Source organism: Notothenia rossii (genome assembly GCF_949606895.1).
Source record: "Notothenia rossii genome assembly, chromosome: 2".
NCBI classification, from domain to species: Eukaryota; Metazoa; Chordata; class Actinopteri; order Perciformes; family Nototheniidae; genus Notothenia; species Notothenia rossii.
This window is the reverse complement of record NC_136904.1, coordinates 12,002,875-12,029,564: the sequence shown is the minus strand read 5'-3', so window position 1 is coordinate 12,029,564 and position 26,690 is coordinate 12,002,875. Positions and strand designations below refer to the sequence as shown.

General features: G+C 39.6%; 3 protein-coding genes across 4 annotated transcripts in view; 2 read left to right on the top strand and 1 right to left on the bottom strand.

Annotated features, from left to right (window-relative positions):
* Positions 1-3,669, bottom strand: part of LOC307027971 (nuclear factor of activated T-cells, cytoplasmic 3-like) — a gene marked incomplete at its 3' end in the record, with an annotated part of 32,859 nt that extends 29,190 nt beyond the window's left edge. Inside the window, exon 1 of the mRNA XM_079662663.1 lies at positions 3,127-3,669. Coding sequence (XP_079518789.1) covers positions 3,127-3,217 — 91 coding nt within the window. The 5' untranslated portion in view covers positions 3,218-3,669. The remainder of the gene's footprint in view (positions 1-3,126) is intronic.
* Positions 3,670-10,159: 6,490 nt separating this feature from the next.
* Positions 10,160-12,480, top strand: ddx28 (DEAD (Asp-Glu-Ala-Asp) box polypeptide 28). The gene has a single exon (XM_079663323.1). The coding sequence runs from the start codon at positions 10,374-10,376 to the stop codon at positions 12,069-12,071; it is 1,698 nt and encodes a 565-aa protein (XP_079519449.1). The 5' UTR covers positions 10,160-10,373; the 3' UTR covers positions 12,072-12,480.
* Positions 12,481-14,825: 2,345 nt separating this feature from the next.
* Positions 14,826-26,690, top strand: part of LOC307028368 (talin-2) — a 97,520-nt gene continuing 85,655 nt past the window's right edge. For both annotated transcript variants that reach the window (XM_079663322.1, XM_079663321.1), the window contains exon 1: positions 14,826-14,994. The gene's annotated coding sequence lies outside the window, so the exon portion shown is untranslated. The remainder of the gene's footprint in view (positions 14,995-26,690) is intronic.

Below are 26,690 nucleotides of genomic sequence, written 5' to 3'. Positions count from 1 at the left end.
CTGTACAATTCATACTATCTAAAACAGTGGTTCCCAACCTTTTTTCCCAAGAGCCCCCCCAAATGACTCCTGTCGGAAGTTGCGCCCCCCCCCCCCCCCCCCCCCCCCCCTGTGTGTGTGTGGGGGGGGCGCAACAGCGGTAATTAAAGTACAACTACTGTCACAAACTGGATGAACGTGATGTATTTTGTTAAAGGAGGATGAAAGCGTAATTAAGGAGCACTATTGGAGTGACTTTGATGGTTATTGGACTCAGGATGAATTCATTTGGATTCCCGCTGAATGAAGAAATTAAAGGACGGCGCAAGTGGAAACAATTCACAAAGGGATTCAACTGTTTAAAACACATGCTCAAAGTAAACCGGATCTTGCCGATGTGTTTATGTGGATTCAAAAATCGTAAATAATCTACAAAATGGAGGAGACCGATCTGATCGGAGCAACTGTGACAAATAATCCAACTGAAAGCGGCATGGACAATGACTATGTTTTAAAAATGCGCTTATCCAGACAAGCCCGGTTTGGACACTTTACGGGCAGAAGAAACATTTATATTAAAGAAAGAATTATACATTTCTGTCTTTTTATGCCTTTAATAGCTACTAACTTGAATTGTTATTCAAATTAATTCATCAATTATTTTTTATATTTTATTGTAATGTAGAGACAAGGTTTTTAGTGGCAATCATGTATTGCGTTACAATTATATGTAAAAATAATAAAAAAGAAAAAAAAAGAAATTCTAAATATGATATTTGGCCTCAAATCATCTGAGGCCTGGCTCCCCCCCTGCGATATTTGGCGCCCCCCAGGTTGGGAACCACTGATCTAAAAGACTCAATTACTATCAATATAGTGTTACTACTAGACGACTAAAACAATGGAAAATCCAAAATATTGAATTTCACTGCAAAACCGCCTGAGTCTAGTTTCAACCAAGAAAGTTTTGTCTGCAATTGTGATGCTGGGTTCAGACTTCTGCAAATCCCTGTTTTATGAGAACTCCTGATTTATTCGGTTTTTTTCAAGTGTTTGCAGACAATAAAGAAACATTATGAAAAAGATGAAATCTGCTCCTGTCAATCATAATACTTAACAACTATACACACTCGTATTTTGCTAGATATTGGCTTTAAACAGGAACTGCCTAGAGCAGCTGAAATAAAAACACACACTTAGGCATTATGCAAAATGAGTCAATGTATCCACGTGTTAAATATAGTCAATAAACTGAAAGTCATTGTGATTGTAGTCCTGACACACGTACTTTTGTCAGGACTAAAATGCAATTTTTTTTACATTCAAGCATTCATTTAATTTATTATTTAAATGGATATGACCATTGTGAAGTTCAACAACACTGGTAATGTAAAGTCATATAAAATAAAAGCAGCCTGTAACTGAAAGAAATTAATTAAAAACTTTCTCTTCAAACCCAGGTACCCTGACACGTTCTTGCTGTTTGACAGGATGACATAATTATTTGCGTTGTTTGTACTTCTTTACTGCAGCTTGAATTCACTGAGAGAAAGTGAAATGACATTCGAAATCAGACAGAACCATTATATTACTGTGTCAATAAATCAACTGGGAAACAAATTGCAATGATTTGTGTACTATTATTCACATTTAATTGAATTATATATCTGTCATAGCAATTAAAGACATTCATTGACTTCATAGATTTCCTATTTATTATCAAGTTTTTGATCTAACTTTGTTTGCATGTACTACTATTATGATTGTTTGTCATTCTACTTAGCTAAACATAACTAATAAAGCCTGGTATTGCTCAATCTTTTCCTACTCTTGGTTTCTACTCTGACAATAGTTTTCCAGATAGCCATTAAGTGTGTTCCTTTTTGATAGACAACTGTGTCCTATTGTAGGATCCTTCAGCCTGGGGGAATACAGCAGAGGGCAGTTTCATGCGGGAAAGATTATCATCTAGATTCAAACCCACGGCATCTCATTCAGCATGGTGCGCACCTAGAATCACTGGTCCACCAGGAGGAAGTCTATTTTTAACTTCTTTAATTATATTGCTTTGTTGTAACAGGTACCGACAGGTCCAATAGCCTTTATGATTAATTGTTCACGTTGGGTAGAGTAAATGTTTCTTCTAAAGGTGAAAAGCACCATAACAATTATCTGATGGTTTTGCATATATTTTGTTTGTGACATATCAAACAATGCTTAATTCAGCAGTCACAGTGGGTAACCTATCATTTCCATGAGAAGATTGTTTCAAAAAGTCAAGGATCAATGTAGTTTCAGTAATAAAGGACTTGACAACATTGTTACCTAAACTATTGAAAAAGTTGACAAACTTTAACAGACTAAAGTTTGCCTTCACTAGCTAGGACCTATTTTAAAACATTTCACACTCAGATATAAGGCCACTTGTGGAATCAAATGTGTCTTAACATTACAAACATCAATAATAACTAATAACTATTAAATATTGCTAAATTAAATAAAGAGGTGTATTAACCACTTGCCTATAATAACAGATATACTGCAACGCCTATATTGGTCATTTAAACAGCACAACAGCAACTGTCCTACTTTTGACTTATATTGTGAAAAACAAGTGCTTAAAAGTTATGACAACATTAGCATGTGCAGCTTTGCAGAAATGTGTTTCAGTGACATTTAAACTGGTCCCTCCTTCTGCTTCACTTACACAACATCAACCTAACTGTTGCAGTCCCGCCTGAACTACACAGCCTCCACGTATACAGAAGAAAAGTTATAAGGTGCCAAATGAAATGGGGCATTTACAAGTGTTGTTTTTACCTGGATGCACAGTTTAATTAGCCATGACAATGACTGCACTGAGGCTAACTTGCTAGCACGTCAAGCTAATGACAGCTGGCGTTGTGGACATTAGCTAGGCGACCATGACAGAAATATTTTTTTTTAATATAAGACTATTCCAACACTTATACGGTTCGGCTCCTCTTTCATATGGCTTGCAGTTTTGATATTGCAGTCAGATACTGTTGGTTTAATTTAAACCAGCAGCAGCTTAGGTGAGTAACAAATGTTAATGTTACAGTACAGTGTCTTAGTGTACTTCCAATGCATGCAGTAACATTATAACCCCAAAGGGACCACACTGACCTGCAGGCCCCAGCGGCTGCTGCTGCCCGTCCTCCCCGAAGATCAGCCTGAAGTCCAGCTCCTCATTCCCAGGGCAGTTAGCAGTCGTCATCGGGTTTGACAGCTCGGGTTTTTACCCCGCCACTCGACCGTCGACCGATGGAGCAATGTATGCTCTCCTAAAAAATGTCACCACATTTACCTACTGTCACGACTCCGAACTTCAACTTTTGTTTAAGTTATAAGCGGTTATGGCCATGCACGAAGCCGTGTTTCCCCCCCTTAGTTAGACAAATCCAAAATACAGGTCGGTGGCTGCTGCTCTTCCTCGTAACTTCAGAGAAAGTCGTCTGTCCGCTGTCTCTTCTTCCCTCACTGTTTCTCTCTGTGTGCCGAGCTAATCTACAACAAAGAAGAAGCGCTTTCCCTGCTATAAAAGCCGATTAATTGTCTGGTTAATTGTCCGTCCCCTCTTTATTTCTTTCTCTCTATCTCTCCTCCTGTCTAATTCTCTCTCTCCGGAGCTCCTATCCCAACTTTTACTAACCCCGCGTGACAAGGCTGTTCCAGTGGTGACGTCAGCAGACACAACACAACACAGGGTACGCCGCGCACACATACACACAGACACACACGCACACACACACACATTTCTCACAATCTCCTAATTTCAGTTAAAACCGAAGGTGTAAAGTAACTAAGTAGGATTTACTCAAGTACAATTTTGAGGTACAATTCAGAGATAAATCATGTACTTTCACTCCATTATAATGATGTAATACCTTTAGTTACTTTGCAGATTTCGATTAATGATGTGAAATAGAATCAACACTTAAATAAGACTTTAGTTACACCTGGAGTCAAATTAACAAGCTACCCTGCAGTATACAAAGACATTCATAGCTGCACCTTTCCCAGCTTTGATAGCACGTTATTACATCAATAATTATAATCAGAACATAGAATATGTTGTTCTGAAAAATACTAATATGTAACAGAGTATGCCTACACTCTTGTACTTGTACTTTTACTTAAGTACAATATCTGAGTACTTATTCCACCTTTGGTCAAAACATTAAATCAAAGACTTTTAAAGTTGAAGGCATAGAACTGTGTGTTATATGCTATATTTAGTTCATTGGATGCAAAATAATACACATCAAATACATTCGATCCCTTTCTAAAGTGCATCTTTCCAAATATACGTAATATATAAACACTGATGCAATCCTAACAATAATAAAAGGGAAACACTTAGCTATTAATTACTCCAGAAAGCTAAGAGTATAAAACAATGAGGTCATCAGTATTTCTTGCATTATTGTGTACAAATAACACCTCCAATTTTGATGCAGACATGCAAGAAAACAAAGAATATTCATAATAATGTTTCCTAAATAAATATCTAACATCTCTTATTATGTCTTATCACTAGGAATGAGCTGTTTTTGCTCAACAAAGTGTACGTATAAATTGCATTTAGCAAACCTTTTGACCTTGCAACAACTAAGTCTTACTTTGATCATTTAATTGGCCCTCCATTCTCTTCCACCATTAGCTTACATCCGATTGGCCCTGAACCCTGCCTCTGTGTGTGGTTCCAACAAGCCAGGGTTGGTAAGTATAATGATATGATGCACTTTCTGCCTTTACATCCCTTGAGCCTGTCAGCACGGGTTCACATTTATTTCAAAACAACCAATTTAGGCTTGTCTATTTGAGTTATAGATTGTACATCAAGCTACTTGCAATATGAGAAAAAAAAAAAGCTTTTAGTATTTCAAGAGCACATGATTTAAACACTAGTTATTTGCCGCTTTATCCTTGATCATAGAAACATGTGAGGGAAGTTTCTTTAAAATGTTATTTTCTAGTTTCATTGCTAACAGGGATTCTTTCACTGAGTGAGACTGAGTGAGTGTTTCATCAGGACGCTATACTAAAATGATTGCCAAAGGTGCAGTTAGTTGAGAACAGGAACACATTGTGACCAACTAATTTTTACTACATTACATTTATTTAGACAATGAAAGAGATTCCTTACACATACATTTTAAAATTAGCACACTGTTAGATTTGTGATGTGACGTAACAATTTACTGAGAAGTTTTGCTTCTTGTGCATACATATTCCTGCTTTAAGGGATTAGTAGTTGGTTTGTTATATCCCAATCAAATTCTTAGTTGTTTTTTCACCAGAGATAGGGATGGAAGAGTTGATCTGCAGCTCAAATAAAGCAATAGTACATCTGTCTGTTTACGGGCTATTCCACTCCCATTAACCTCAGTGACTCTATCCAACCCCTCAATCTCCTCAGGTTCATCTTTATTGGCTAAGTGACAAAGAGCTTGCTGCACTCTAAAGCTTTAATGTGTTGCTGCTTTGATGAGATTTGATGCTGGACAACATTTGTATTTATTTTCAGTAATTTCCTGCTTTCATCCGGCTGGACATACAGTATCAGTCCAAAGTAAAGTACACACAACTTATTTTCTATTTTCATACACTATAAACTGTACCTTATGGGTGGCGGGTATTCATATTATTTTGTCATGCTCTCTCCTTGTAATATGCACACACATACACAAACTCACGTACACAACATCTGCCTTTATCCAGCAAGGTTTTAATGTTTAGCCAAAGTTTTTTGCAACACTGATAAGCCGAATTATAAAACTTTGTATGTGTTTTATTATGTGCATTACTGCTTCTACTAATAATACCAGCCTACGTTCATAAACTTGGAACAACATTTTAGGGCTTCAAAGATCAACTTGCAATAAAAGACACAAATGAGCACTTGTTCTTTGTGCAAATATAAAAGTAACTAAGTTTGTTTGACTGGTAAAACAGGCTCAAAGATCATTTATAAAAATAACTTCTGCAAGACCACAATTTGATGTGAATCAGTCCATCCTCAAAACAAATTGCATGCACACCAAATAGCAGCTTCTTATTTGTCTGACACATGCACACTACATATTCTAGATGCATGTGGGCGTAAAGACAACCGCTCCGCTCACAATGCATCTGAAAGCATCAATATCACATTTCCTGTGGTCTTTATTTCCATGCAAAAGTAAAAGGTTTAACCCTTTTTGACTTCTATGCGCCCTCCTGAAACAACATACATTTTAGTAACGTAAAGGTTATTGTTTATATATTCAAAGTACAGAGTTTGGAACATACACCAAAACTGTTTTTGTGTTTCTTTCCTCTCCAAACTTCATACAATTTCCACCGTCACCTGCCATTTAAGACTGACATGTAGAGCTCCATTTACAGAGTTGAAATGTACAACTCAAACAGGCTTATAGTTACTTAACTTAAATAAGTAATAAATGAGAAGCATTGCTTTTGTTGAAAAGAGTTCAAGAAAGTAGCTATTTTTAATAAATAGGTTATACTTTCATTTAATCACACATTATTATTGCGAAAATCCCATTGTTGCACGTAAGTAATAACCAATTCAATCTCTCTTCAGTCCCTCTTAAGAGATGATTATATTTATCAATACATCCAAGTATTCTAGGGTTAACTTACAAATGATAAATAATTGCAACTGGAATATCCTCTTGAGCTGTGATTCTTTCCCCGATTCAACATATCTCAGGCAATAATGAAAAAATAAAAGCACATAATGACAGTAAAACGTTTGAGTCGAGAATGTTATAATAAGTGCCACATGCTTACAAAAAGAAAAGAGAATAAGAGGGCACAAGGTTTTAGTTGTAATAAATCAAAACAAGTCTTAATTCACTGACTTGACATTCTCCTTCATCACAAATATCTTCTCAATGATTTAGGAAGTAATATGAATGTGTGGCTGAACTTTCTCCTGTGCAGCAATCATGTCCACAGACCCACCCGAGTGAGTCTAATTCAGGTTACTGACGTCTCTTATCTTCGCAAATGACCTTTGAAGGGAGAAGATAAAGAAAAAAAATGGTGTGGGAGGCTGTAGATGTGGTTTGTGATATTGCGTTGCTGCAGAGAAAGTTCTGAAGGGAAAAACAACACCATCTGCCCCCACACTGGTCCTTTCTGAGAGGTGTCACTCTTTCAAGGATTGGGGTTTGCACAAACTGCACAAATGCAACACACTACTTTTGCAACACAGCGATTATATTTATCTATTTTAATATTATGTGCATGCCCTTATCGAATAGTGTTTTATTTCTATCTTCACTTTTGCTATAACACTACATTTCCACTCTAATAAAGTTATTCTGATTCTGACTTTCACTAAATGTCAAGAAATATTGCATTGCACAAAGTTCTGTATCAGAATGTCAGCTCACAAGAGATGAAAGACTAACAATAAGACTGTTTTGTAGACATGATTGTATTTATAGGTTCTCCAGCATTTGAAAAGTAAATACAAGAATCTGTAACTTTATTTGATATTTCATGTCTTTATTTATCTGTGATTGACCTGCAGTATGTGATAATAATTCTGAATGGTGAGATTATGAGGAATTTAACAGTAGAATAAAAAGATCCTGGACAACCAATATGTTTCATTTATATTTAAACAATCTGGAAGAAGAATGGGAACCACCAAAACGTTCTTTCGCAGCTCTGATCAGGAACTCAGATGACTTGAAATCTTCCTTCTTGATTTATGCTGCCCTCTTTTGTTCAGTATGCGAAACAGAAAATTGGCTTGTTATGATGAGTGAGTCGGACAGTGTTCTCACTGACAGGCAATAACAAGTCCAAAGACTTGAGATGAAAATAAAATATACAGTTCATGGGAATTTACCTCATTTAAGATAAAGAAAATGTAAGCGCTTTGAGGAGTCATAAAGACTGGATAAAGCACAATATTAAAACAAATTTCTTTAACTTTTAAATTCAGATATACTGCACATATTCATTTATTTTCACTTGTCATGTTCTCATTGTGTTTCGATTTTGTATATCCATATTTCTTCTAAAAAAAAATTACATTAATACTTAACAGTGTTTACTATGGATTTAGTAATATTTATATTTTTGCTCTTATTTTACAACTTAATTTATCTTACTGTGTTTATGTAAGCACCATTTTACACCAAAGCAAATTCCTTGTTGTTTAAACCTGGCAATATATCTAATTCTGATTTTGATTCTGTATTGGTAAGCCCAGCTCAGTTGTTTCCTCTTTCTTGGTGGACAGTGATCAAAGACCCCAGTTTGTAGGGATGTATGCAGCATTGGTTTGTCCAACATGTGACATAGATTCTATTAATGGTGGTGTGTGTGATGCTACAGTAAATCAATCAGTGAACCGATTCATTTGGGAAGGGCAGCTGCTGTACAATCAATGCTTCATGTGACAGTCACACTGATGCAGGCTGCTGTAATTGCTTTGCACAAAGGGAATAGGATATGAGGATACCATTTATAAACCAAAACAAATGAATGAAAACATTCTTGGCAGCCAACTGGGCAACGACAGGGCCAAACAGCAAAGAGTGAAATCCCCCTTTGGACCCTCTCTGAATGCAGGCCTATAGTCTCCTTTTTATTAGTTTACACAAAGTGGCAAAGCAGCATAGATTATCCCCCTAAAAGCCCCAAGGCAGCCCTTTAAGTAGTAATTTACAAGTGTACCTGCTAAGCCGACATGCTTGAAAAGATTAATAAATCTAATTACAATAATCAGATGAAAATGTTGATAAGCTTTCTTTGGTAATTCTCAGATAAATGCAAATGTATACTTTACTGTGCCTCAAAATGCTGAAGAGAATTGACCAGAGGTCAGAGTCATGTGGGCAGTTATCGACAGTCGCTGTTGTGTCAATGACGGCACTTTTTCTCACCCTTTTCTAATCTATTATAATCTCTTTTATAACTGTGCTGCAGTGCTGATTCATTGTATATTGATCAGGGATTGAGTTATCATGAGAACAGGGTTATAATGTACAAGACTTCAGGAGAAACAGTGATCATCATGCAAATCGAGTGTCAATAGGTCATTTAGTTGAAAACTAAACGTTATGTTTAAATGTTGAAAACATGTATCAATAGAAATAATTACACATATCAAACTATTATTATATATACGCCCAACTATAGGTCTTACTGGGATGTGATTTGGAGTGAATTTGTACTTGTATGCACAGGAGCCAGGTATGGAGGACAGATCATGACATACGTAAGTAACAAATAAATAAATGCATTAATAAAGAATAAATACAGGAATAAATACAGGAATACAAAAATGCATGAAAAAATGAATAAATATGGAAATAAATAAATGAATGTATAAATAAAAAGTAAAAGTTGAGAATAAAACAGAACATGCATTATTATCATTGTCATACTATTATTTATATACAGTCTATGATTATTATATAGCTTTAATGTAATTTCTACATTAATTTTCAGTTACATTTATATATTTATACATTTCTGTGTCTGTGCGTGTTTCAAACAATGTTGTTCTGCTTGGTAGCCTTGTATTCTGTGAATACAACAAAATGTATAACAAATGCACTTTCAATTGCTCTGAAAGTTGTGCACGTGTCTTTAACAATATATTTGAGTTGCCATGATATTTTATTTCACTTCCTCTGACCAGTCCCACTTTTATCTGAAAGCTTTGTGTCAAATTTTACACGAAAAAAGGTAATGTGATCCAATTATTTCAAATCAATCCTACCTGCACAAGCTGCTGTATAGCTCAGTGGTTAAAGCAGGCAGTCCATATCCATTTTGGTAGAACTTGACTTTAGGACCTATGTATATTGTAATTATCGATGTCTTACGTATAGATCACTTTAATGTTACAGTACAGCTTGGGAAGAAGTGCTTTTTATGTTTTTATTATACTACGCCTATATTTAATGCCATGGCAGATAATGAACCTCCCAAGGGATCAATACAAATACAATATATATTTTTGTTGATTATGTTTTGTATTGTTAATCTAAGTCTGAAACTTTAGAGTTAACAAAGCTAACAAATACATGTGGTGGTTTTAGAAGTAGGCTACACCTCTACACATCTAGATTTGTTGAAAATCTAGATTCTGCATTTCTACATACGTCATCACGCAACGACGAGTCTACATCATCAACATTCGCCAACAAAGCATGGCGTCGTGTTGCTGTCATTCGAAAGAGGATGCTAACAAATCTACGGTATTTTTGAACATGTGAATTGGCTCCATAAGATTCCCAGTTCGCTAAACTGGTCTCGTTTTCTTGGTCTAGTATTTTCTTTGGGTTGTAATTCTTGTCACGGGACTCTAAGCTGCTATAGAGCCGGTTAAAAACAAAATGCTCTCTGTGAAGGTCGCATATTTGGCTTCGGCTGCGTCCCGAGCAATCTCAAATAGAGTCAACTCTCGTACATTTGTTATTGTGTCGGCGTACTCTCGCCTTCATTGTCCTGTTAGCCAGACTCGCTTTTATCAATCAGTAGCTGCGCCGGAAGAGACTGTTATTCGGATCCCTCGCTACATGCAGAAGCAAGTGGAAAATGTGAAGCAGACTCAAGGTAAAAACAAGATCAACACCGTCAGAGCTGGCAAGCTGCTGATCCAGAGCAAGAACCCGGATCTGAACCAGACTGCAGCATACACTCTCGGGAGGTTCGAGCAGCCCGTGCTCTCCTCGAAAGGATGGAAACACAACAAATCATTTGGGGACTATTTCACCATCAACAACATGAAGACGGTGGCCCCTTTTGTTGCTGAAAATCAGAATGAACAAGTTGAAAAGGAAGCACCTGTGACGTTTAATAACCTCCAAATCTGTAAGGAGCTAGTCGAGACTTTGGAGAAAATCGGCATTACCAACCCTACCACTGTGCAGCTGCAGACCATCCCAAAGGTCATGAAAGGTCACAATATTCTCTGTGCTGCGGAGACTGGCAGTGGGAAAACCTTGAGTTACCTCCTGCCTATTGTTCAGAGGCTAATGGCTGATAAGGAATCGGAGATGTACGCTCAGGGCACACGCAAGATTGGTGCTGTGGTTCTTGTGCCTTCTAGAGAGTTAGCAGAGCAGGTGGCCGCTGTGTCCAGGGGTTTGTGTGCTCAGTTAGGTTTACGGACGATGACTGTGGGGGGTGGGCGAGGTGTAGGACAAATCAAGGAGGTCTTCAAGAAGGATCATCCGGATATTTTAGTGGCCACACCAGGGGCTCTGGTGAAGGCCCTGCGGAGACGCTGCATTGACCTGAGCGACCTGAGCTTCTTCGTGGTAGACGAGGCTGACACCATGTTCGACCCCAGCTTTTCTGACATGCTGGAGAGCATCCTTGTCAATACAAACATCTCTAGAGATCCCAAGGAAACAAAAGGCCTGGACCATAAAGCCCAGCTGCTGGTGGTGGGGGCCACCTTCCCTGGGGGTGTGGGTGAAGTGCTCAGCCAGGTGACAGATCTTGGCAGCATGGTTGTTATCAAAAGCAAGATGCTGCACTTCCTCATGCCTCATGTCAAGCAGAAGTTTCTGAAGTTGAAGGGTGTTGATAAGATCCTGGAGCTCAACCAGGCCCTGAAGCAGCTCCAACAGGAAGAAGGAGGCGGTGCTGCGTTGGTGTTCTGCAACAAGAGTGTCACCGTCAACTGGCTGGGGTACTCGCTGGACGAGATGGGGGTGCAGCACGCCCGTCTGCAAGGGGACATGCCTGCAGCCGTGCGGGCAGGAATCTTCCGCTCTTTCCAGAAGGGCAGTGCAGATGTGCTGATATGCACAGACATCGCTTCACGTGGCCTGGACACATCTCGAGTGCGATTGGTCGTCAACTATGACTCCCCAGAATCCCACACGGACTACATTCACAGGGCAGGGAGAGTGGGGAGGGCAGGAGGGATGGAGGGGGGGGAGGTGCTCACCTTTGTCACGCATCCCTGGGACGTGGAGCTGGTGCAGAAGATCGAGACTGCTGCACGAAGGAGAACTAGTTTGCCAGGGATGGAGTCTGAGATACGAGAGCCGAAACCCAAAGAGGTAGAGACAGAGGAGTAGATGAGTCTTTTTGTATGTTTTCAGATGTAAAACCCTCCAGTGGGACATTGTATGTGTAGTATTGGAATGATAAAGTCTAAATGTGCAAAACATTTTAAGCAGAATACAATTTGATCTAAATTTAAAATAACATTATAAATTGTACCTATTATAGGGATATGGAAGAGACCCAGTGTGTGCGTTATTTATCAATTTACTATTGTCCTAGTTTGAAAAAATATTTTGCCATAGCCGATACATTCTGATGTAAATGTTTGTTTCCTTCAGATTAATCTGCTCATCAGTTGCTTGTTTAGATTTAATATACTTCTTACAATGTTTCCAATCAACTGACTTTTTTTGTTTGTGTTATTTTTATTAATTTTGTTTTGTAAAAATGTTTAAACTTATAAGTAAAAATAGCCTTGAATATTTGTTTCACTTTTTTTCTTTTACCTCAACTATTGATTAGAGCCATTTGGAAAACAGGTGAGCTTTGAATAATGTACTGGTCCTTTTCTTTCTCCATTAGCAAAACATTTTATTCCTTAGAACTACTGAAAACAGAGTTGACCCGGTTGGTGAGTGTAAATGATTGTCAACTGTGCAACAAAGTAAAGTTTTTCAAATACAACCGGTTAGCTTTTTCGCCACACCTAACCAAATACCATCCAGGGTGTGTTATTAAAATGAGCTACAGTGCAGTGAACATTGCAAGAAAGCATGACAAATACTTGGTCTTTCTCATAAAACCTTTAAGGTTAACATTTTTCCTTCTGTGATATGTACTGCATGTATTTGACCACTGGGGGGTGGTATTTGTCTAATATTAGTTTATGTGCATTCACAGCACAGTTGATAGGCCATACCATGTATAAACATGTTTGTGCTTTGTGCTAAATACAATTAACCGGGCACACGTTCCCCTAACATATCTGAAACGGTCACCAGCCCACATACTAGTTTCTATAAGGACTCCATTATCTCTCATGTTAGCAGTACAGAAACACTTCATCAGAACTAGGCTCTTATCATTAATCTCCTGTTAAATTGAACACAGGCCAAAAGCTGTTGATGTGGTCTGCCTGCTGTACGTAAAAATGATCCCCACCCCTTTCTTCTATGCCTGCGGTTGCTTGTTGAAAGGAAACCTCAAAAGTGTCAACATGAAAATCTTTCAGACTTAAAGAAAAAAATTGGGATCCTATTTCAAAGGTAATACCTTTTCTTTTGAGTCTGGTTTAGTAGGTGTTATTTTAAACTATTTTTTTACATTTATGCGCAGATGACGTCCTTAGACATTTCTGCCTGGAAATGGTATGTGCTCTTATTTTGAAAAGGCTCTCACGTTGCCATGTATTCGTGACTGATGATTTATGTTGGAGTGTCTGGAAGTATAGAGATTATAGTTTGCAGACAGAGGGATAGACGTGTTAATGGCAGTGACAGTAACAAGGGGCTTCCATCAGAATGTCTGGAATCCATCTGAGATTGTCCTGCTCTGGCTCGGGTAAACATCTTTAAGCTTCACCCCCGCTGAGGTTCACATTTCACCCAACTGTATACCCTGACAACAGGGACCCAGTTTCCACTAATAGCATGTGTAACAAATGCCTCCAATCCCTCAATTTTTATTTCTGTCCTGCCTCACCTCACCTGACCCCTGCAAAAATAATGAACTCAAAGATAATGGCCCCCCATTACGTTTTTTAATGGCTGGAATAATTTAAGACCATGCCTTAATGGCCACTCCAACAATTTCACACACAACCAGTGAACTACATTCAAGGAATACTTTGCAGCCTGTGAAACAAAATGTACCTGTATGTTAAGTGTCTCCTGTGTATCTGAGGGTTTATCAAGATTGATATGAGGTCATAGTAGTGATGTCATTTGGGTTATCCCGACCTTGATTAAGGAACCACACACAATAAACAAAATGTTTTACTGAGACTGGAAGTTGGTTTTGAAAGATGTGGGCAACCTCACTGACAAATCCAAAAATGCTATTTAATTGCATCTTGGGACATGTAAAGTCCAGTGTTATTGGAGTTTGGCCCATAATAAGAATCAGTCTAACCCGATCTCTCCTTCTTTTTTTTTAGCCTTTCTTTGTTTTGAGTTACCCACTAATAAAATGTTTTTCATATTGGTAATTGACCTTTACTGTGCACATTGCTGCAGGATGTGTATAGGCTTGAATACACTTTTCTGTAGAAAAAACTAAAACCATATCAGACACATGTCTGCCTTTTATATTCCAATCATAGTCATTTTAAATACACTAAATAATGCCAGTACCATTCAGAAGTCTAGTTGAAAATGGTGGTTTGTAGGACAAACAAGCATACAGTTGGCTGGTTTGAGGTCACAGTTACCACCCAGTCTACAGTAAAACAAACAATGACTAGGCCTATATTTGAGCAGGTGGTGATATTTGGATACCTTTCACAGGGAATTCTCCTTTCTTCCTCTCTTTGTTTTTGGCTTTAAACCAATATGTGAAGGGCAATAACTTATCACCCAGACTGATAATCGTATGCCAACCAATAATTTAATACTTTTTTAGACCTATAAAAAAACGTTCTAACGTGAGGTAATGTCTCTTACAAATAATCTCACGTGACAAAATGTTTTCTGTACAAATATAAATTATATTAATTAATTCAACCCCATTTGTAGTTCAGTGGACAGCGGGTGGACTACAAAGCGTTTGGGCCATTAATAGTGACGCATTTCCTCTTTGCCCCAGTGTACCCCCCCTCCCCATTAACACACAAACTCACACACACACAGTGCCGCTGCTGCTGCTCAAACACTGTCCAGCCAGTTGGAAATTTCCCTCAACGCGGAGGATATTGTACTGCTGAGGAGCGGGACTGTCGGTTTATGTGCATCTTCTCAGGGCTGCCTTTCTTGAAATGCCCCAGTAGAGGATCTGAAGGTAGGTGTACAACCCTGTAATCCGATTATTCTGCTGGCCATCTCCCCCGCAGCAGACGAACAGATCTGCCTGACCTTCTCTCCGACCAAAGCGTTATAATAGAAACCTCACGCTGTGTGTGTGCGAGCCCGGCGTGAGTGCCTGTCTGCCGGATGGGAACCCCTCTTTGACCGCTTCACATGTCTGCTCCTCCGGCTCTTTTTAAATGTATCGCTGCTACAGCCGAAGTTCAGGGGCTCCCATGCTCATTTGAATCAACCAAACTTGTGGAGCCTTTTTAATTGTCGACTTCTCCAGTGGCACCGGTTTTGGCGATTTATTTTGGCAAAGCTGTTTTTGGTGTGTTTTGTGGTGGGTGTGCAGAGTCATAAAGGCATGGAGAGTTCACGGAGGGGCTGGTAACATTGCACTGGCCAAGGGAAAGCCAGCCTCCGCCATGTTAAATGACCATCTCATTCAATCCTCCACTCATGCCACATGCAATTGTTGTCAACTTTTGTTAAAATAAAAACATTTCGTCCATAATGCCATGTCTGCCACGCAAATTAAAGGGCGGCCACCTGTGTAAAGCGCGTGGAAGCAGCTCCTCCATATGGGGAATCCAAGGCTTCAGTTCACTACACCGTTAAACATTACAGCCTGCAGGGGAACTCATGTGGTTGCTACAGTACAATAAGAGCAGCATGGGGGGGAAAAGTGCGACATGTAGAATAATGTATGGCTTCTCTGCAGCAGCAGCTATCCTTCCAGGTTATATTGCATGAATTGTGGGGATGGCTGCCTGTGTCTCCGACGCTGCCACACCCCTTTATAGAAATACAACGCTTTCATAGCCTGCAATTTGCAGAAGTTATATTATCTCATGCTAGATGTGTTATAATTAGGATCACTGCAGGGGATTTCATGAGTATGTCCTCCTTTTTGCCAATTAATTAAATGATCACTTATTTATGTGCCAAGTTTGTGCTCTAGGGTCAGTACACTCCATAGTAGTATTGCAATGAGAGGATGAGTGGCAGATTAATTGTATTAAGGCAGTGCCCTGTGTGGGACTGTGAGGCAGACGGGTCATATGAGATGGGGGCACCGATGAAGCAAGACATGCCTGCGATGTTAGATGTGCAAGTGAGTTTCTCTGGCTGTTTAATGGGCAAAAGTAAACACACACACACACACACACACACACACACACACACACACACACACACACACACACACACACACACACACACACACACACACACACACACACCATTCCCCTCTCCCCCCTGGTTGCATAGACCTTGGCTTGTCAGAAAAAGACACATGACCTTATGCTGCAGGCGGCTCCAATGTGTGTGTGATTCCTGAGGAACGAGTGGTCTCCTCTGACTGTTTCTTTACACATCCTCTAGGTATGTCTAGCACCAGCCCGCTTTGAGATCTGTCTGGGTGTAAGGACAGCATGTCTGGTGGGAAAGGTTGGCAGTTATTAGATAAAAAAAAAATCTATAGTTAATAAAGGTGTGAAGAAAATTGCTACGGCACAAGAATGTCATCCCATCCTCTCAATTTACCCGATGTTAAAATCTGTCCTTTCAAAATGGCAGCTCTCGTCTAATGAGCCATGCCCCTGTCACCGCACTGATCAGTTATGCTTCTGTCTCATCTCTGTGAAAATGTCATTTTCTCAAGCCCCATGGTTAACTGTTACTATCTTCTGCTGCTGCTTTGTATGCTGCTCTGCCTCAAGCGCTGGCACCAACCATTTATTAAACTGACCAAACTCTGCCTTACTCTGCTCTGCTGACATTAAAGCAGCAATCAAAAGCATTTTCATTATATTAGTAACTGCACTGACCTTCTTTGAAAAATGTGTTTATGGTTTCATTATGCAAATAGTTTGAAACCAATCTTCTCAAAGCAGACTGATCAACAATTACACTATTTGCTGTGTAGCTGTTCAGTTATTGAGTGCTGAAATCAGTGGCAGGGAAGGAGAAGCAGTGGGGATAATCTGGAAATGATGCCTTATTCTGAACATAATGAAACTGAATGCACGAATAGAAGAGCTTTGAATCAATACATGACACATAGCTCATAGCCTGTTGCCATTGTAAAATATGAAATACATATACTAAAGCCAACAGTTAACTGATTTCCAAAGGTCTTGTGCTTGCTCTACAGCCTTGGGGGACTTACTTTCAAAGACCATTTGTATTTCTGGCTTGTAAAGACTTTCGAGGCCAATCTCATCAGGCATTAGACGGGTTACTCATCATTAATACATGGCTAATTTATTGATCTGTTCCTTTGTTCTGCATGAAAACAGACCTCTGCTGTCACAAGGGACCAGAGAGAGGAAGTAATAAGCAGCCCGTAAAGACACTTTAATCTTAAAGAGGCACAAATGTTATACAAATGCACTGAGCCACGGGAAGGAAGCCAACAGCTAGCTGCTCAGGATCAGCCAGGTAGCTTTGCTGTGTACAGGAAGTGTCAATCAAAGTTGAGTGTTACTGTCAGCACGTATCAAACTGTTATTAACAGTTCCCACAAGAGGCTGCAAGGAAAGACTATGCTTGGGAACAGCTTCCTCTTCAACAACTGATTTTAAGAGGAGCTTTTTTCATACAGTTGGAACAAAGCTGGAGTAGAGGGAATAGACTTTGAGCTTCACAGACAAAGCATGGTTACATTACATTATCAAATGACGTTGAATATTTTTCAGTATCCCTTTTTGCTTTCCTGAAATAAAGACAGTGTGTTAATGCAGCAATAACCAAGAGAAGAATCAGCTTTGGCTGCTCTGCTTGGTTCGCAGTGCAGCTCCCAGTTGGCCACCTGGAACTCATTGCTTGTTTCATGTTTTATGGACCTCAAAGTCAGAAACAAATGCTTGAAAGTGGTTGCCAGGTTAGTAACTAGGCATCAGCTGCCAAATTGGCAAACAAAAGCTGAGGGCAAAATCTAATGTTGCCATTATTTGACTGATTGAGGCTATATGTGATCAAAGACAATCAGAACATAGAAAACTCTGTGTTTGTAAGGTGTTTTATATTATTGAGCAGAGTCCATTTCAAAAAGCTGATGTAAGGGTCAAAAAGCTGAAGTATGCCAGCTCTTGATCTAGAATTAAAGATGCAATTAAAATGTTTTCCTTGTTGATACCCCCAACCTTGTCTATAGACAGTATGATATACCCTCTGATAGTCACACTTTCCTCACTATTAAAATAACAGGTAATCATGTTTTACATTATGAATCTGGATGATGATACCAAGGCCGTCAATGTATTCACATTGTGTACAAATTCATTTCTATTCACTTGGTTTTGTTGTTGGTGGCGGAGTCCACCTTTCAGCCCTGATTGAACTTGCCTAAACACACATACCTAAAATGTGAGTTTGATTTGCTGCACTTTTAAACCAATGAGTCTCAATGAATGTTTTCTGTAGTACAAAACACAGTTGCTGTTAATATGGTAATCATGTTGTTGCCAATGCCAAATCAACTTTGACTGTAATGCTAGGGAGCAACTTTAAAGTTGTATACTACAGTTGAGTGGCAGTGTTTCTATGACTTCAGTTCACATTGTATGATGACTTAAAAATGGTAGATATAACACATGTTTTTGGAATTCTTTGTTGAGGTAATGTGCTTAATGCATAGAGTCCTGCAGTGTAAAGGGGGGGGGGGCGGGGAAGGTCAGAATGGAGGCGGAGGAATGTCTTGCCTAGTTCAAGTTAACAATATCAGAGAATTTCACACTTTGTTGTGACCAAGCCAAGGCATGAGTAACCTTTAAACACAAGAGTCAAATCACAAGATTCTAAGCAGGGTTTCCTGTGAGAAAGAGGGCCCCTGTGCTTGGCCCTTTCAAATGTACAGTACCTATTTTTAGTTCAGACAAAACACATTGAATCACTTTCCATGCACCTTTTGACCTAGCCTCAAACTTATGTTAGAACTAATGGTCATAATTAAAAACAGACGGCTGATGGACCAAACATTCAACAATCACAGTTTTGAGCCAAACAATATCTTGTGCAACTGATGCAGAAGCACATCAAATATACTATCAATGTAAAGATTGATGTACAGGTTTGAATAGATTGGACTGTAGTCGATTCTGCCCTTAATGCCCTTCAGCTTTAAAGCATGGAACCATTTAATTGTGGGTAACGTTTTGAGGTTGAAGTTCTGAATGCTGTTCATTGTTGGATGGATGCAACAGAGGCTGTGTTTTTGGCACATCAATTCTACTTTCTGTTTTCCCACCTCCCACTAGGTTCTGGTATGCCTGCCTCCCACTCACTCCACCGTCCCATGTAGCTACATTGCATCATGAATATAAGCCTGTCCAGTGGTTGCCTGCCAGTATCGGGAAAAACTATTTCTGCCTGACTGGCTTTTGCTAATTGATTGGTTTAAAATCCTGTGTATGACTCAAGGATAGGAAATGTTAGCTGTGTTTTTTGGTGTGTTTCATGAGGAGCAATCTGTCTCTGCAGCAAGTGCCCTGCAGAAGTCTGGTTATGTGGTTCTGTTCTTTCTGTGATTAAAGTCAGTGGACCCCCAGTCTGGTTTAAAAATACCACATTTTTTGCCATGCTGAGCAATTTGGTGCAACAGGAGCCAGTATGGTTGTCATAGTGATAGGAGATAAAGCTTTACTACTCGGTAGGCATTTTGATTGGAGTTGTTCCTTAGAAGGGTTTCCTCAGTAGAAGAGCTTGCTAATTTTAATGACCAAATTATGTTTACGATTTTAATAGATTGAGACTGGTCAAGAATGTTGTAGTTTTTGTCGGTAATAAAAATGTATGGGCTTTGAAAACAAAACATTTACCGTTTGGTGACTAATCATAATTATCGTAGCTTCCATTGTCTTTTTATTCCAAAATGTCCCTGAACAACAATGCAAAACATTATGTTGATTGGTTAAAAACACACATGCATATATGTTTCCAGAGGACCTTTTTGTATCTATTACATTAACCATCTCCAAAGGTTATATATGATAGAAAACTTGAAAAATGAGTGAAATAAGAGTTTGTCTTCCCGGTCAGCTTGGATATGAACAACAGTTATTTCTGAATTGAAATGCCCTTATTTGTTTGTAGCCTTTATTTATCCTGGTGAAATCCCATTGAGATCAACGATCTCTCTTTCAAGGGAGACCTGCAGATTATTACACTCCCGTAACTGCTCATCATGAGATCGGTAACAGATGGATCTATGTTGACCAATTTCCCTTTCCTACTATTATGCTAAGATTGCATTTATACTTCAAAATTCAGTTTCTGGTGTGGAGTTTGATTAATTATTTGATTAATATATCATTTGTAAATGATAAAACTCTATTGTTTTTCTTTTTCCTGTTGGACCACTGTGAAATGTAACTTTAGTTATGATCTGTGCTCATTCGTTACATCATTTGACAGAGAAATCAGCCAGGATTATCCATCCATCCATCCATCTTCTCCCGCTTATCCGTGGTCGGGTCGCAGAGGTAGCAGTTCCAGCAGAGAGCCCCAAACTTTCTTTTCCCTGGCCACATCAACCAGCTCTGACTGGGGGATCCCAAGGCGCTCCCAGGCCAGCGAAGAGATATAATCCCTCCATCTGGTTCTAGGTCTACCCCTTGGTCTCTTCCCAGCTGGACGTGCCTGGAACACCTCCCTAGGGAGGCGCCCAGGTGGCATCCTAACTAGTTGCCCGAACCACCTCAACTGGCTCCTTTCGACGCGAAGGAGGAGCGGTTCAACTCTGAGTCCCTCCCGGATGACCGAACTTCTCACCTTATCCCTAAGGGAGACACCAGCCACCCTGCGGAGAAAACCCATCTCGGCCGCTTGTACCAGCGATCTCGTTCTTTCGGTCATGACCCATCCTTCATGACCATAAGTGAGGGTAGGAACGAAAATGGCGCGGTAGACAGAGAGCTTTGCCTTCTGGCTCAGCTCCCTTTTCGTCACAACGGTGCGGTAAAGCGACTGCAGTACCGCTCCCGCTGCTCCGATTCTCCGACCCATCTCACGCTCCATTGTTCCCTCACTCGAGAACCAGACCCAGAGATACTTGAACTCCTTCACTCGGGGTAAGGACTCATTCCCTACTGGGAGTGGACAGTCCATCGGTTTCCTGCTGAGAACCATGGCCTCAGATTTGGAGGTGCTGATCCTCATCCCAGCCGCTTTACAGTCGGTTGTGAACCGATCCAGTGAGTGCTGAAGGTCGCAGACCGATGACCAGGATTAGAGTTACACAAATATCAACTGCTTGTTGGGCCAAATCCAGGTTCACTTCAAAACCTCAGTTTGAAATTTCAAGAGTTTTGGCCAAAGAAAGCCGACATCTTGACCCCTGGCTGAAAGTGGATCTGCTCTGAAATGTGTTTCAGGTTGCAGCTGAGCACTTCAGCTATTACTGGAGTGCATCTCTGGCAGAAATCCCTGCTGCCATGGTTGCCACCTCGAGCCTCATGCCTCATAGTCACCAGGGCAGAAATGTAACCTAATCAGGTGTCTGCAGCTCCCGGTTCATAAGCACACCGCACTGCAAACAGAGTGTAGATTTGCTGTTTTGAAAACCACGTGTGGCCAGGCACCCTCGAAACCCTGTAATTTTCGCATCACATTTCAATTGCTAAGGGCGGTAACATAGATGTTCCTTCTGCTTCTTGCCAAAGTAATCAAGAAATATAATAGTTGCCTAAACTTTAAAGAAGCATGCCTATTATTAAGAGATTGCTGGTTTGCTTCCCCAGGCAAAGTCAGTGTGCAGCTCAAAAGTGATCATATAACACTTTCTCCACCGCACAAGTGCTCTCTTTTAGATTCACTCAGTTGACAACTACTTAATGCCAAATGCTACTTGTTGTGGTTATTTTTGGTGTCCCATCTAAAGTGTGTTTGCATGCGTCACTCCGAGTACTGCAAATGAATCCCAAAACATTAAACGTGTCGAAGTAAACATTATTGCACGTTGGCTTTTTATAGTGTGCAGTAGGGCTGAACGATTAATCAATTTTAAATCGAAATCGCGATTATGAAATTGCAAAGCCTGCGATTTATTTTTCTTTTTTAATCTTTTTTTTCTTCTTTTTCTTCTTGTGTGTCAGTCATCCACACCAATCAGAAGTGCTGTGCTCCACATGTACCAGCCATTGTTAACCAATCAGAAGTGGCCCATGATAGAAGGTGATAGACAGATTGATCCAATCACCTGCCAAGTATTTTTGAAAGTGCCTGCCCTTTCCCAAATGGCTTCCAATGGAGCTTTCCTAGATGGTTTGGTGAAACAAACTATCTGACTCAGGTTAGTAATGCTCCATCACATGTTTCTATTACAGGGTGAATCTTAAACTGAAGCTTGACTTTAAAGCAACCCAACGGAAGTTTCATGTAAGTTTAGTTCTTTCATTCGTAGCTCGGGCTGCGGGGCTGCGGGGGTGCTAGAGACGGGAGCATGTTGATGCGAACTTGCTAGCCGGAGATATGGCCTCATTTTACAATAAACTTCTGTTGGGTCGCTTAAAAACAAATATCGCAAATGGAATCGCAATATCTGTCAGAAAAATCGCAATTAGATTATTTCTCTAAATCCTGCAACCCGTGTGCAGTCTAAAATAATATCTGTGCAGTAGAGGAGAAAATTATAACTTGGCATTTAAACAAGACGGGATATAAATTTGATCTGAATTGAGCGCATATAGCTTTGATGATTCCGCCAATGAAGGCCAGAGCTCCCACCCTGTATTTTAAAGGTGAGCGCAAGCATGACTGCATCTTAGTTTTCCTCTGCTTTGAAGACTCTTCAGCAGTTGGCTGTCACATTTGTCACGAACAAATGGTGTTCTCATTACTCAACATGTTTGTTTTTTTGTTGACAAATTTCCACATTTGTATCACTCATCAAATTATTTTTGTCTCTGCGACGCTGTGGACTGGGAAAATAATCCTGTGTTGGAATTCGCCAGGAAGTGACTGTGGATCTGAGCTTTGTTGAGCGGTGAGTGAACATTCTGGGAGTGCTGGAAATGTATCCCACCCCTCTGCTCCTCCTCAGCCCTCCCGCAGCCTGGGCCATCTATTCTTGGTTTTCTCATAAGGATAAATTCTTGCTACAAATGTTTGGTAGCTAACTTGCATGGGGAGTGATCCCGCTGAATAAGGCCACCCTGCCGGCAGAGGGGCTGAGACGATCCCAGAGTCGCAGAATAGAAAGGACTTAGTATTCTGGATATGTGAATACCCGTGTGATGAACCCCTTGTCAGAATCCTTAATTTTTTTGCACAATTTATACTGGATGAAAATGCCCTCCAATTAATTACCAACATTTTTGTTTTGGGCTAATCATTTATCTTGTGAACAATCTCTAATGGCATATCAAACAACAGAGAACCACACCCCAAAATAAAGTTATTAATTTGACTATGTTGTATATATCAGCAGCCAATATTTGGGAGAAGGTTAGCAGAAAATACACCATCATATTGGATTTTTGTTTAAAATAGAAAAAAAATTCTGCATCACTATCGCAAAGAATAATCTAAATGACATGTAACCGTCTTTACAGAGATCTAAAAGCTAAGAGAGCTAAAACACACCCTCCCTTTCTGGTAAACAACCATGTCTCCTATACCTTAAGCTACCTCTTTTTAAAACAAGTTTTCAATTTAAAAGCCTTAATCCTGTGTCCAAATTTGAATATTTTCCATAGTTAGTACACTTCCATCTAGTACACTGTGTACACTATGTACTTACTTAGGTAGACAAATCAAACATGGCTATTGTGCACTCACCATAAACAACATTCACACTTTGATAATTCACATTATTTTTTGCGCCGGTATACTAAATCAATAAAGACTGCCAAATTAACCCAATATAATGACGGATGGTTTAGTGCAAAAGTACATACCAAACTACATTTGTATAATACTTAGGTGTGGCAAGCTGAGCGTAACAATGACATTGTACATTGCATTTGCCCCTTATACTGTACATATGACAATAACGTATCTTGAAAAATGTGGCGTTCACCAGACCAACCACAACTGTTTCTGATCATTCCCCTACTACCTTGCCAAGATGGCGGACATCGAAGGTGAGGATGGTTCGGGTGCTCATGGTGAAATGCATTTAGCATTCTTAGTGTTAACGCACTTATGCGCTCAAAATAGCAAGTGTAATTACCAAAGAACGTGAATTGAGGCACAGCTGTAGTCTCCAAGCCCAGGCTGAGATAACACAGCATAACTCAGGTTATTTTGTGACTGTGAAAAGTCAGAGGATATTGTTACACGGCTGTTTTCAAAAGCTGTTTAGTACTCCCCAAATGATCAATTGTGTCATCAGATTTCAAGACTCTTTTAGTTTGACAGGCGATTATTTTGTCTGATGATTGTGTATGGTAAGTGTAATACTTTCTGTACAAAGTATTATTTCTCTGACAGTTCAGTAGGGTTTCAGTGTTTGCTTTAATAATACAAAACTGACAGGACAGATCTGACAAATGCTTGGCTGTTCTTTTGTCTTTTTGCATTATTCTTATGCTTCATGATTGTCTTGTTTTATTCAGAGAGATCAGTATGGAGTTATCTCTTTTGTCATACAAGCTATCAGTACAAAGTACATGTTGACAAAATGGCATCATCACACATGGTGACACTTGACCACAACCAGTTGAAAAGGCCTCATCTATCATGTATTATCATGGCCCTTGAACTAATGGTTTTCTCTTTTCACCCTCTAGCTCCCTTTTCTTGATATGTGACTTAGTATTGTAGGATCGATGTGTTTCATTTTGCAACCCTCTCAAAGATATCCAGCTTGGATGGACCAGAAATAGCACTTTAAGTGGCTCTTAATGTATGACATGTTACACAATTATACTGTCAGTGCTCCTTGCCCTTGGCCGAAATCTCACTCTGAAACAGACTCGCTTGCCCTCCCCAGCTCCCTGCAAGCCTCTGATGTTGCTTGTGGAGGTTGTGCAGTTTGAATAGAGCTATATAAGGGAAACCATTCTTTGTTTATTAGTTAAGGGAGAGTACATGGGAGTGCTGCCAGGCCTCTCAGAGTACAACATGGGGACAGAAAGAAGAAGACGAAACAACACTCAAACTGAGTGTACTCTGCTATGTAGAGCTGTAAACATAGCTTCTTTTTTAAGGCAGTGTTATGAGTGTGCCAGCTGGCTTAAATTACATGTGGAAAGCTTGGTGTTGATCAAGTGGCTGTAAATAGCCTTTATCTGTGCACTGTGCTATGGACTGTGTGCTAATCCAGCTAGCCACAAAGATGCAGTGGTTGCATTAGCTGGCTACCATTGACTTTGTCTCGTCGACACTGTCAAGTTATGAGCAGTGGAGATTTTTGAAGAGAGGCAATCCACCTGCTGCTAGCTTGACTTGTAGTGAAAAAACGTAGCATGATTTGGTCCTAAAAAGTGTCTTATACCTGCCAATGAAAAGCCAGAAGGCAGCGAGTACGGTGCAAATTGATATTAAATAATGTCGCCCATGTTTTAGAATGGTACAGTAATCAATATCTGAAAATAAACTTCTTAACACTAAGTTGTGTTCCTGTTAACATTATAAAGGAAAGGAAGTGGAACTGCTGAGAGTTTAATGTTGTCTACATTACATACATCGTGGTCAGACATGTTTTTCTTGATGTCAATGCACCTGGAATGCGTTAAGTTTGAAACTGCAAAAATCCAAACTCCTATTTTGTCTGGAAAGCAGCATCAGCCCCCCCCCTCCCTCTTGTGTCACTCCTAATTCAAGAAAATCAAGAAGATGACGGCCAAAAACCAAGATGGCGACGGCCAAAATTTCCAACTAAATTCTTCAAATAGACAGTCCACTAATTAACTGTGACGGTAGTGCGATAAAACCCTTTTATTTTATAGAGTCTATGGAAGTAAACCAATAGTAGTTTAGTAATATGTATTTCTTGGTTTTAAGTAATGAAACCTACACGTGATGCCAGCCAATACAACATTTTAACGGCTTAAATGAAATGTTTTCCTTATGCCCTGCTAGTTCACATGAATAAGAAGGTGAGTAAATGGAGCCAATCACTTAAGATAGTTGCTAGGGTGTACGGTTGCATGTTGGTTCTTTCAGGTGCCAGCTGTCTGTGACTGTATTAATGTTGAAGGGGCTAACTGGGTGTAAATGAATAAATGTCCAGTCCTCCTGTTTCTTTAGAGATATGTGTTCAGTGGGTTTGATGTGACAGTGGGGAGGACAATTTATTTATTTCTATAACCATATGGTCTCTCGACTTTTAAGAACTCAAATGAGAACATCTGTCTATAGACAGAATATAATAACTCATTACCAAGGCTTAGGTTTATTAAAGTACAGTTGTTGTTTGGTTGGTGTGGTGCTTATTCATGATACTTGGATTCAGGTGCCAGCTTTGTATAATCAGCACAACTGCAGAGTTTCTAATGAGATTGTTCATCGCACTTTACATGACTGCATGCTGTTAAATACTTTACCTTTTAACTTGTTGGTATTTTTTCTTTTTGTAGGATTAATGAAGAGCATGGGATTTGATGCTCCATAAGCACCAGGCTTTATTCCTATGTTATATTGTCGCTTCTGTCCCAGTTTGAATTTAATTGAGATAATCCAACATCAGTCTTTTCTGCTCTTCCAATTTTTAAAATACGATTGTTTATAGTAATCTTCTAA

Bases quoted from the DNA above. Each gene is read 5' to 3' on its own strand.
- ddx28 (XM_079663323.1), top strand. From the start codon at position 10,374: ATGCTCTCTGTGAAGGTCGCATATTTGGCTTCGGCTGCGTCCCGAGCA.